Raw genomic sequence first — 10419 nt, forward strand, 5'->3', positions numbered from 1 at the left:
ACCCAGAGCCCCCACACATTAAAGAGGAAAACCAGGACCCAGAGCCCCTCCACATTAAAGAGGACCAGGGGGAACTCCGGACCAGTCAGGAGGGAGAGCAGCTTCAAGGGCTGGAGGAGGCTGATATCAAGTACTCATTCACTCCTGTGAAGAGTGGAGATGATGATGAAGAAACTCAGTCCTCACAGCTTCATCAAAGTGAACAGATGGAAACAGAAGCTGATGGAGCGGATTGTGGAGGATCAGAACCAGACAGGAAGTTAGATCCAGAAAGATATCCAGGACCAGATACTGATGAGTTTGAAGACTTGTCTGAACCTGAGACTGATGATACTAGAGATTGGAATGAGACTCAGGAACCTCAGTCAGATTTAAACCCTCTGCAAAACAATGAAGTAACTGTAAGTGATGTGAACTGTAGTACTGGAAATACATCAGTCAGCTCGCCTGAATGTGCTGGAAGCTCTGACCACGAGGTACGTCTGAAGAGACACACTAGAGCCAAAATAGGAGTGAAACCATTTAGTTGTTCCGTGTGTAGTAAAACATTTTCCCAAAAAGGAAACCTGAACTATCACATGAATAGTCACACAGGAGTGAAACCATTTGGTTGTTCCGTGTGTAGTAAAACATTTTCCCAAAAGGGAAACCTGAACCATCACATGACTATCCACACAGGAGTGAAACCATTTAATTGTTCCCTGTGTAGTAAAACATTTTCACATAATGGACACCTGAAACGTCACATGACTAGCCACACAGGAGTGAAACCATTTTGTTGTTCCGTGTGTAGTAAAACATTTTCATATAAGGGAAACCTGAACCATCACATGACTAACCACACAGGAGTGAAACCATTTAATTGTTCCCTGTGTAGTAAAACATTTTCAAATAAGGGACACCTGAACTATCACATGACTATCCACACAGGAGTGAAACCATTTTGTTGTTCCGTGTGTAGTAAAACATTTTCACAAAAGGGAAACCTGAACCATCACATGGCTGTCCACACAGGAGTGAAAACATATTGTTGTTCCCTGTGTAGTAAAACATTTTCAAATAAGGGACACCTGAACTATCACATGACTATCCACACAGGAGTGAAACCATTTTGTTGTTCCGTGTGTAGTAGAACATTTGCAAATAAGGGAAACCTGAACCATCACATGACTGTCCACACCGGGGAGAAAGCATTAAGTTGTTCCCTGTGTAGTATAACATTTTCACTTAAGCGACACCTGAACTATCACATGACTATCCACACAGGAGTGAAAACATTTGGTTGTTCAGTGTGTAGTAAAACATTTTCCCGAAAGGGAACCCTGAACAATCACATGACTGTCCACACCGGGGAGAAAGCATTTAGTTGTTCATTTTGTCCTAAAACATTTTCACAAAAGCATTATCTGAAACGACATTTAAAAGTCCACATGAGAGAAACAAATTAGTCGCGGAGTTTGCTCAACAAGATGCTCTTGTCTCTGTTATTTATCAAATCACAAGTGTATTGATGAGAGTATCAGAAATACATGAGACATAGTTAAACACTTAAAAAGGCTGATACAGACTGCAACATAAGTTTATTCAGCCTAGATGAAGCTACACATGAATTTAAATTCTGTTCGTATTTGTTTCTATGATATTGTCTTATGTTTGATGTGTTATGTATCGTAATGTATATATTCATTATAATCTTTTTAAGTCAAAGTATTCCATGTCCCCTATGCAGCACTATGGTTTGAGCTGAATTATTATAGGTGAACATAACATGTTTATGGCATCAATAACTGGAGATGGTTTTGCTTTGAGTTTTAAATATATATATATATATATATTTTCCCGTAAATCAGATTTTCACAATAGTCTCAATTCACCCCAATTTACATTTTGTGACGTGACACACTGCTATACAATGCTACGACCCAGTTTGCACACTAGATGGCGCTGCTACTCCGTCATGAAAGTCAGCCCAGGAGTCAAAAACACTGCAATCGGATGCAGGACAGAGTCTGTGTAATTAGTTTTCAAACATTTGCCTCATCCCACATGGTATGAGATTTTATATATATATATATATATATATATATATATATATATATATATATATATATATATATATATAAAAAATACATTTCATATAAATATTTATTAAATTTTGAATTTGTGTGTTGTGAATGAGAATGAAGGAGAATGAGCGAGACTGATTGAGGGCGGTTCAGGCTTAGAGAAACCGACGTCAATCATCTCAGTAATTTAAGATGGATAATAGGACATTTGATCAACTTTGTTGAACCACGTACGAGGAATGGGGCCCAGTTTAACGCCTGCATCATGGAGACGGTCTTTGGAAAGGAAGTGAATGAAACATCTGAAGTTTCATCAAAGACTGAAGTGTCATCAGTGTCCACAGCTTCTTAAAGTTTACAACAACATGCTGAAAATATCTGTGAAGAGTGATGATTTCTAACCAAATTACGTATTTATTGTACTGGAGAGATCTTTCTAAATGCAAAAGATTTTAATTAAAAAAATGTGGACTCTTTGTGGAATACTTCAGCTCTCATAACTGCACTGAATAAAGATTCAACTTTTAAACAGTGTAGTCTTAAAGGGTTAGTCCACTGAAAACATACAGCAAATAATATGTATCTTTAACTTTAAATTTATTGAAAAACAGAATAGCTTGTGATGCGTCTGTGTACAAATCCAAAATGAACAGTGACAAAACAAGAAGACAAAAACAAATTCTTTATCTCAACACTTTTGTGCTCCAAGATCAGAAATCCCTCAAACAGAAATGAAAGAAATGTGAAAGCAGAAAATGTACAGATAAAAGATGTGAGGCACCAAAGTGAGGAGAGGTCAGTAAACTGATCACAGCAGCATGAACACTGAGACCTTTAAACAGAAACCAGTGAGGAGCAGAAACCAAATTATAATGGATGCAATATAATAAATGAATACAAAATTCATAAAAAGATCAGACTGACCTGTCAAAGATTTGTGTGAACGTAACACATGTCTCCACATTTAAAGTAATTACAAGCTGTAGGTTTACAAAATATATATTCTTTAGAAACATGAGTAAAATCATGTTTTCTATGTCAAAATCTGCCACTTTTCTAGAACTCGTCGTGTAAAGCGTACCCGAAGTCCGTGATCTGACTGCCAACAAACAGGTCGTATTTGTTGAGGATTTCACTTTTGGTGAGTCTCTGATCCTGAAAAAAAGACATGAAACAATGTGTTAACATATAGCAGATTAAAGAGTTAAACTAATAAACATGAATCAGTGACTAAAGAGTTGAACTAGTAAACAGGAAGCAGATTAAAGAGTTAAACTAATAAACAGGAAACAGATTAAATAGTTGAACAGGTAAACAGGAAGCAGATTAAAGAGTCAAACAGGTAAACAGGAAGTAGATTAAAGAGTTGAACAGGTAAACAGGAAGTACATTAAAGAGTTGAACAGGTAAACAGGAAGCAGATTAAAGAGTTGAACAGGTAAACAGGAAGCAAATTAAAGAGTTGAACAGGTAAACAGGAAGCAGATTAAAGAGTTGAACAGGTAAACAGGAAGCAGATTGAAGAGTTGAACAGGTAAACAGGAAGCAGATTAAATAGTTGAACAGGTAAACAGGAAGCAGATTAAAGAGTTGAACAGGTAAACAGGAAGCAGATTAAATAGTTGAACAGGTAAACAGGAAGCAAATTAAAGAGTTGAACAGGTAAACAGGAAGTAGATTAAAGAGTTGAACAGGTAAACAGGAAGCAGATTGAAGAGTTGAACACGTCTCACCTGGTTGGCGTCGGCCTCCTCCAGAAGGTGCTTGGCTTCAGTGTGCTCGTTATCCGACGGGAGAATCCAGTCCAGAGTTTCTTCTCTGTCCATCTTTCCGTCTTTGTTTTTGTCTCTGAGCTCAGAGAACTGCTGCCGTTCTGACTCCATCCACTCTGGTTCTTCTTCTCCTTCTTCTGAAGTGTGCATGTCACCTGGAGACGTGATGAAGAGGAGAAACTAAGATCTTTAAATCTGATCCAACAGTGGAGCAACAAGAAGTCTTATTCTTTGATGAAATGGAAGAATATACGATCATGTTCCTGATGCAGGTCATATTAAATAACAATCTGATAATGTTCTAAATGACATGGAGAAACACAGTCGGCAGAGTTTCTATTGACTGACTGAGAACATGTTGTTAGTGACCTCCTCCACCTCCTTTAACCCGAAGAACAAACCTCCTCAAACCTAGTTATTCAAGGTGCAATCAGAGCTTGGAACTCCTCCTCATATAACTTATACAGGTCACAATCTGGGGACGGGGTCGGGTCAGATCCCCCAGATGGAGTTGGAAAAAGAGAAAAGTCTGGGTCAGTCAGCTGGGCCTGCTGCCACCACGACCCGATCACTTAAAGACTCACCTCAGACCATTTGATTAACTCCATGCCTCAGTAGACCCCTGATCTTTATGAAAGTTATGGATGCTAAAAGCATATTCTGATAATATACACAGGGCTCTCAAGTTTTTAAGAGAGGTGAGAGTGACATATCCCCCCCAGCGCGCCCATGCCGTATGCCCACAGAACAACCCCCCTCTCCCCCATATTATTATTATTTCCATTGGTTGCTGGATTACATTTCACCCAGATACAACGGATATGTTTTTCTGATTGGCTATTCGTGTAGCCCATTTCTTTTTTTTGATTGGCTGATGAGTGGCACTTCGCGGCAAGACCTCCAGGGGATTCTGGGGAGACGTGCTTGATTCCTCCATGGTGAGGGCAGCGCGACCAGGTCATGTTTGTGCGCTGCGGCACATTAAATAGCCGAGAGGTTTTTTCAGCGTGAGAAATACGATGTGTGGCGGGAGGGCGCGACTTAAGACCGAAATGCGTGACAGTCACGCTCAATGCGTGACACTTGAGAGCCCTGATATACATCTAGTCTCTGACTGTCCTATCTTAACTGTTTCTGACTGTCCTATATTAACTGTTTCTGACTGTACTATCTTCACTGACTGTACTATCTTAACTGTTTCTGACTGTACCGTTTTAACTTTGTTGTACATCATGTGTAATATGTATTGTGTTTTTTCTTCTCTGTGAACCTCAGGAAGATTAGCAGCCCCTAAGGCGTAAGCTGATGGGGATCCAGTTAATAAACTGAACTAAACCATCTTCCACCATCTTCACCTCCACCACCTCCACTAGTTTGATCCCCTCCACCCTCCACCATCTTCATCTCCTCCTCATACACATCCACCATCTTGACCTCCTGCTTCTCCTCACTCCTCCTAAAGCAAACCTCCTCCTTCAGGACCGATCACCTGTGGACCAGGTGTCCCGGCGGTTTGAAAAAGAAGACGATACCTTGAGTAAATGTTGTCATCTTACCGATGTACTCCTTCAGGTCGATGAAACCGTCTCCGTTCGTGTCGATGTCCTCCATTGTTTCCTGTGACAGTGAACCACACGATTACTCTTATGCCACATCAGGGCAGTGACATCATGTCAGTGACATCACGGCAGTGACATCACGGCAGTGACATCACTCTCACCTGCACAACGCTGTCCTTCATGTATTCGTGTTCTTCAGGATGAAGAAAAGCTGCAAACTCCTGCTTGTCTGCGCTCAGGTCTCCGTTTCTGTCTGCGACTCTGAAGCGTCTCTCCTCCCTCGCCATCATGTGACTGTAGTTGAACGCAGAGTCCGCCTGAGGTTCTTCTGCAAGAGGGGATCCATCAGAGATCAATCAGATAATCATTGTTGAAGGACATAGATCTAGACACTCTAGATATTAAACTCTTTTTATATGATGTTATTAGCAGTGTTGGGGGTAACGAGTTACAAAGTAACGGATTACAGTAACGTAATTACTTTTACAGGTAACAAAGTAAAGTAACGCATTACACTCAAAATATTGGCAACTACACTACTTTACTAGACCTCAGTAACGCGCGTTCCTGCGTTACTCAAGACATTTGTACCAGTCCGAAAAGTTCTCTTTTAGTGGCGCGCGAGTCACACGACACTTCCTGATGAACAACCTATCACAGAACTCCATCTGAGTGATTTGAGTGACGTAGCTGCTGGTACGTAGAAGGGAAGCGGGGAATGGAGGAGACGGAGACGGAGAGCCCGGATCCAACTGGGAGGTTCTCTCCAGGTTCCCTAGGATTAAGGATATTGCAAAGCAATACAACACTCCAATACCATCAAGTGCACCTGTCTGTAATGACGTGGAGCTTCTAATGAGGACAAGACACGTCTGTATGAACGGACTCCCTCTACTGGTGAACTGCAGTATTACAACTGTTAAAGCATTGAGAACGTGCTCTTGCACCCGACATGTTTATATTTTCCACAGTAACATCAACATTAGTTAGCGTCAACAAGCACGTATCATTGTACTTTCTGCCTTCAAAGTAAAAGCACTTCCTGTTTACATGCTCTTCACAATAAGAGTAAATCATGTAATAAAACAAGTTACAACACTGGAAAGGCTTTCAGCCTGGGCAGTATTGTTCTGACCCCAAGGAGGAACAGGCTGTCGGATGAAAGATTCCAGAGACTTTTACTCATGCGATACAATCGCTATTTTGAAGAATAGAGAAAAATGATAAACTTCATAGGATATAGTGCACTTTCTGTTTATTTAGGCAACGATGAAGTGGATTTTCTGTTTATTTAATTGCATTTTCTGTTTCTATTTTTTGGGTTAAGTGCATTTCTGTTTCTATTTTATGGGAAAAAGTGCCATTAATTTTTCTATTTTTCTTAAACCACTACAATGATTCCTATAACAAGCTGGTTTTGTTCTTAGGAGTCGGCCCCCATTTGGTTTAGTGGGGTCTCATGTTTCCAAAAGCCTGTTTTCAATGTGTTATGCTGTTTGACCTGAATGTCCCCACCATACACAGCCTCTTGTATCCTGTTTGTGGATTTTAAAGTGAGGCATATTTCTTTGTTCAGACAGTGTGAACAGGGTTAATGTTCCTTCAAGTTAATGGCTGAGTTTTATATGCCATTTTGTTTTACATGTTTACAATACACTATGTGGAAAGGCTAAGAGATGCCCTTTATTGAACATTGAAAATAAAGTGATGAAAGGGCCATGATGTTTGTCCATGTATCTTTGCGGTTAATTTGGACATTTGCTTTAAAAAAAAAGGAAAGTAAAGTAACTAGTAATGAAGTTACTTTTCAAATTTTCAGAAGTAACTTGTAACTAGTTACTTTTTCTGAGTAACTACCCCAACACTGGTTATTAGACTCTTTATACTTGATATGATCCGACCCTTTATATGATGTTATTAGACCCTTTATATGATGTTATTAGACTTGGTATGAATGCTATCATAAGTAAAGAGGACATCAGACCCCTTACCCAGATAACTCCCGTACGTGACGTTCTTGTACTCCTCCCAGCTGATCACGTCGTCGTGGTTCAGATCGAAGTCTTTCCACTGATGCTCCACGTTGTCATAGATGTGTTTGGTCTGAGCTTTTTTGATCCAGTCCTTCAGCTCCTCTTCAGAGACAAACCCGTCTGTGTTACTGTCCATCTTGTCCACGATGATGCTGCAGACACAAACAATCAAGTCACTAGCGGATCTCGCTGCATCTGTCACATGTAAAATATGAATATATGAATCTGTCACATGTAAAATGACTTCAGTGTAACATTGATTTAGAGTGTATATAAGTGTGGAAGTATATATTTAGTATGCAACATGTTTTAACATGCATGCACAAGCTCCTTCTTTGCTTTCTTTACATCTGTTGGCTCAGACTTCCTTCACTAAATGATCCAAACTGAACAAGTTAATGACTTGTAATTAAATTTGTGACGTGTATGATATTATTATTTTTATTATTATTACGTGAACAGAAGAGGAGCGGCTGAACTGGTTTCCACCAGGAACCAGGAAATAAAAACTAATTATTTCCAGTTTGGCTGCTCATAAACATGAAGCCAACGAGACACGTTTACAGGAACACACTCTCTCTCTCACACACACACACACACACACACACACTCACACTCACACTCACACTCACACACACACACACACACACTCACACACTCTCACCCGAGTCTCCGCTGGCTCTCCTCGGGGGTCAGCTGGTCGAAGGCTTTGGCCTGGTCTTCCCCCAGAAAGGCTTCGTGGTCGTAGTCGTGGTTCTTGTCGTCGTCGTGCTCCAGGTGGCTGAGCGGTTCTTCTTCGTGAACCCGGCTCTTCTTCTCTGTGGGTTTGCTGCTGCCGGAGACCACGCAGAGCACGAAACACATCAGCAGCAGCCGGATCATGGTGACACCTAACAGAGGAATGAGATCAGAACCTATGACCTCCCTGAACCCACACACACCACCCAGTTACTGAGTAGTACTGGAGTACTGGAGAAATACTGCACTCTTTACTGCATTACATGTATCTGACAGCCAGAGCTACTTCAAGATTTTACAAAGAAAAGTAATGAGCAGCTTTTAAAATATGGTTGAATATTACAATATATGAAGTATTTCCAATGACCTCGACTAGTAACAACATTGAAGTAGTGTGAAAACATCAATAATAATAATAATAATAATAATAATAATAATAATGCATTTTTCACGAGTACTTCAACGTTTAATACTTTAAATTAAGAACATGCTACTTTACTTTAACTTCAGTTCATTTGACAGTACTTTTCACAGTATTAGTACTTCTACTGAAATAACAGATCTGAGTACTTCCAGTATGAGCGTAGATTTTGTGATGAGCATTTCTAATATTATATTTCATATGTAATCCATGGCAACGTTATGGTTATGCTCTCATTAATGTGCATTTTATTTGTATCAATATCACATGCAAACAATTAGAAATATAGTTGTGTTGTAATCGTATCTTCACATTATTCATATAATACGCGTTCATATTACCTGTGTGGCCTGAGCTCGTGCACCTGGACGCTTCACCTGGACTCTGAGCTCGTGCACAGGGACGCTTCACCGGGACTCTGAGCTCGTGCACCTGGACGCTTCACCTGGACTCTCGCGCGGTGGTTTTCGTCCTCGGATCTCCGTCGGTCTTCTCTCCTCGCGACCATCACACACCCCGGCCCCGCCCCGCCAGTTCCGTCCTGCCGCAACCAATCGGATTCCACCAGGAAGACTTCTCCCGGTTCCATTGGTCCACTTCAGCACGCAAGCGCGTTCATCGTCCTCGCTTTTCATTGGCGAGTTTCCTCGCGTGGACCAATAGCAGCGCGAGGCGAGAGAAGTCCGCTGCGTCCTGCCACGTCCTCAAATATCAAACGTCATGACTCATGATTGAGGAAGAGAGACAACAGGAATGAGTTGGTCCACCTTTGTGTTCAGAAACCACAGCCATGAAACCAGTTGGTGAATCCTTCTTTCTGCCCTGAAACACAAGTTATTATCATCGTCTTCCTAATTTAATAGAATACAAGTAAAACTGAATTCAGTCAATTATGTCGTGAGAGTGGTTGACTTGTTATTAACAAACCTTTTTATACATCTTTGTAAATTATTAATATGTAAGAGTGAGGACAAGGTGAGGACAAGGTGAGGACAGGGTGAGGACAGGGTGAGGACAGGGTGAGGACATGGTGAGGACAAGGTGAGGACAGGGTGAGGACAAGGTGAGGACGGGGTGAGGACAAGGTGAGGGCAGGGTGAGGACAGGGTGAGGACAGGGTGAGGACAAGGTGAGGACATGGTGAGGACAAGGTGAGGACAGGGTGAGGACAAGGTGAGGACGGGGTGAGGACAAGGTGAGGGCAGGGTGAGGACAAGGTGAGGACGGGGTGAGGACAAGGTGAGGGCAGGGTGAGGACAAGGTGAGGACAGGGTGAGGACGGGGTGAGGACAAGGTGAGGACAAGGTGAGAACAGGGTGAGGACGGGGTGAGGACAAGGTGAGGACAAGGTGAGGATGGGGTGAGGACAAGGTGAGGACAAGGTGAGGACGGGGTGAGGACAAGGTGAGGGCAGGGTGAGGACGGGATGAGGACAGGGTGAGAACAAGGTGAGGACAAGGTGAGAACAGGGTGAGGACGGGGTGAGGACAAGGTGAGGACGGGGTGAGGACAAGGTGAGGACAAGGTGAGGACAGGGTGAGGACAAGGTGAGGACAAGGTGAGGACGGGGTGAGGACAAGGTGAGGACAGAGTGAGGACAAGGTGAGGGCAGGGTGAGGACAGGGTGAGGACAAGGTGAGGACAAGGTGAGAACAGGGTGAGGACGGGGTGAGGACAAGGTGAGGACAAGGTGAGGACAGGGTGAGGACAAGGTGAGGACAAGGTGAGGACGGGGTGAGGACAAGGTGAGGACAGAGTGAGGAAAAGGTGAGGGCAGGGTGAGGACGGGGTGAGGACAAGGTGAGGGCAAGGTGAGGGCAGGGTGAGGAC

General features: G+C 42.3%; 1 protein-coding gene across 1 annotated transcript; it reads right to left on the minus strand.

Annotated features, from left to right (window-relative positions):
- Positions 1-2646: 2646 nt before the first annotated feature.
- On the minus strand, positions 2647-9054 carry LOC306739460 (calumenin-A-like). The gene is made up of 7 exons (XM_079221479.1): positions 8931-9054; positions 8095-8320; positions 7389-7582; positions 5559-5725; positions 5395-5455; positions 3800-3993; positions 2647-3221 (listed from the first exon to the last, which is right to left on the minus strand). The coding sequence occupies exons 2-7, from the start codon at positions 8310-8312 to the stop codon at positions 3123-3125; spliced, it is 933 nt and encodes a 310-aa protein (XP_079077605.1). The 5' UTR covers positions 8313-8320; positions 8931-9054; the 3' UTR covers positions 2647-3122.
- Between the last annotated feature and the right edge of the window lie 1365 nt (positions 9055-10419).

This window comes from Taurulus bubalis (assembly GCF_910589615.1).
Source record: "Taurulus bubalis genome assembly, chromosome: 7".
Taxonomy (NCBI): Eukaryota; Metazoa; Chordata; class Actinopteri; order Perciformes; family Cottidae; genus Taurulus; species Taurulus bubalis.

Excerpts from the sequence above, each read along its gene's own strand:
- LOC306739460 (XM_079221479.1), bottom strand. The coding sequence starts at position 8,312 with ATGATCCGGCTGCTGCTGATGTGTTTCGTGCTCTGCGTGGTCTCCGGC. Across the intron at positions 5,456-5,558 it reads TGAAGGACAGCGTTGTGCAG|GAAACAATGGAGGACATCGA; the intron begins GTGAGAGTGATG and ends TCACTGTCACAG. Across the intron at positions 3,222-3,799 it reads AGGAGGCCGACGCCAACCAG|GATCAGAGACTCACCAAAAG; the intron begins GTGAGACGTGTT and ends TCTTTTTTTCAG.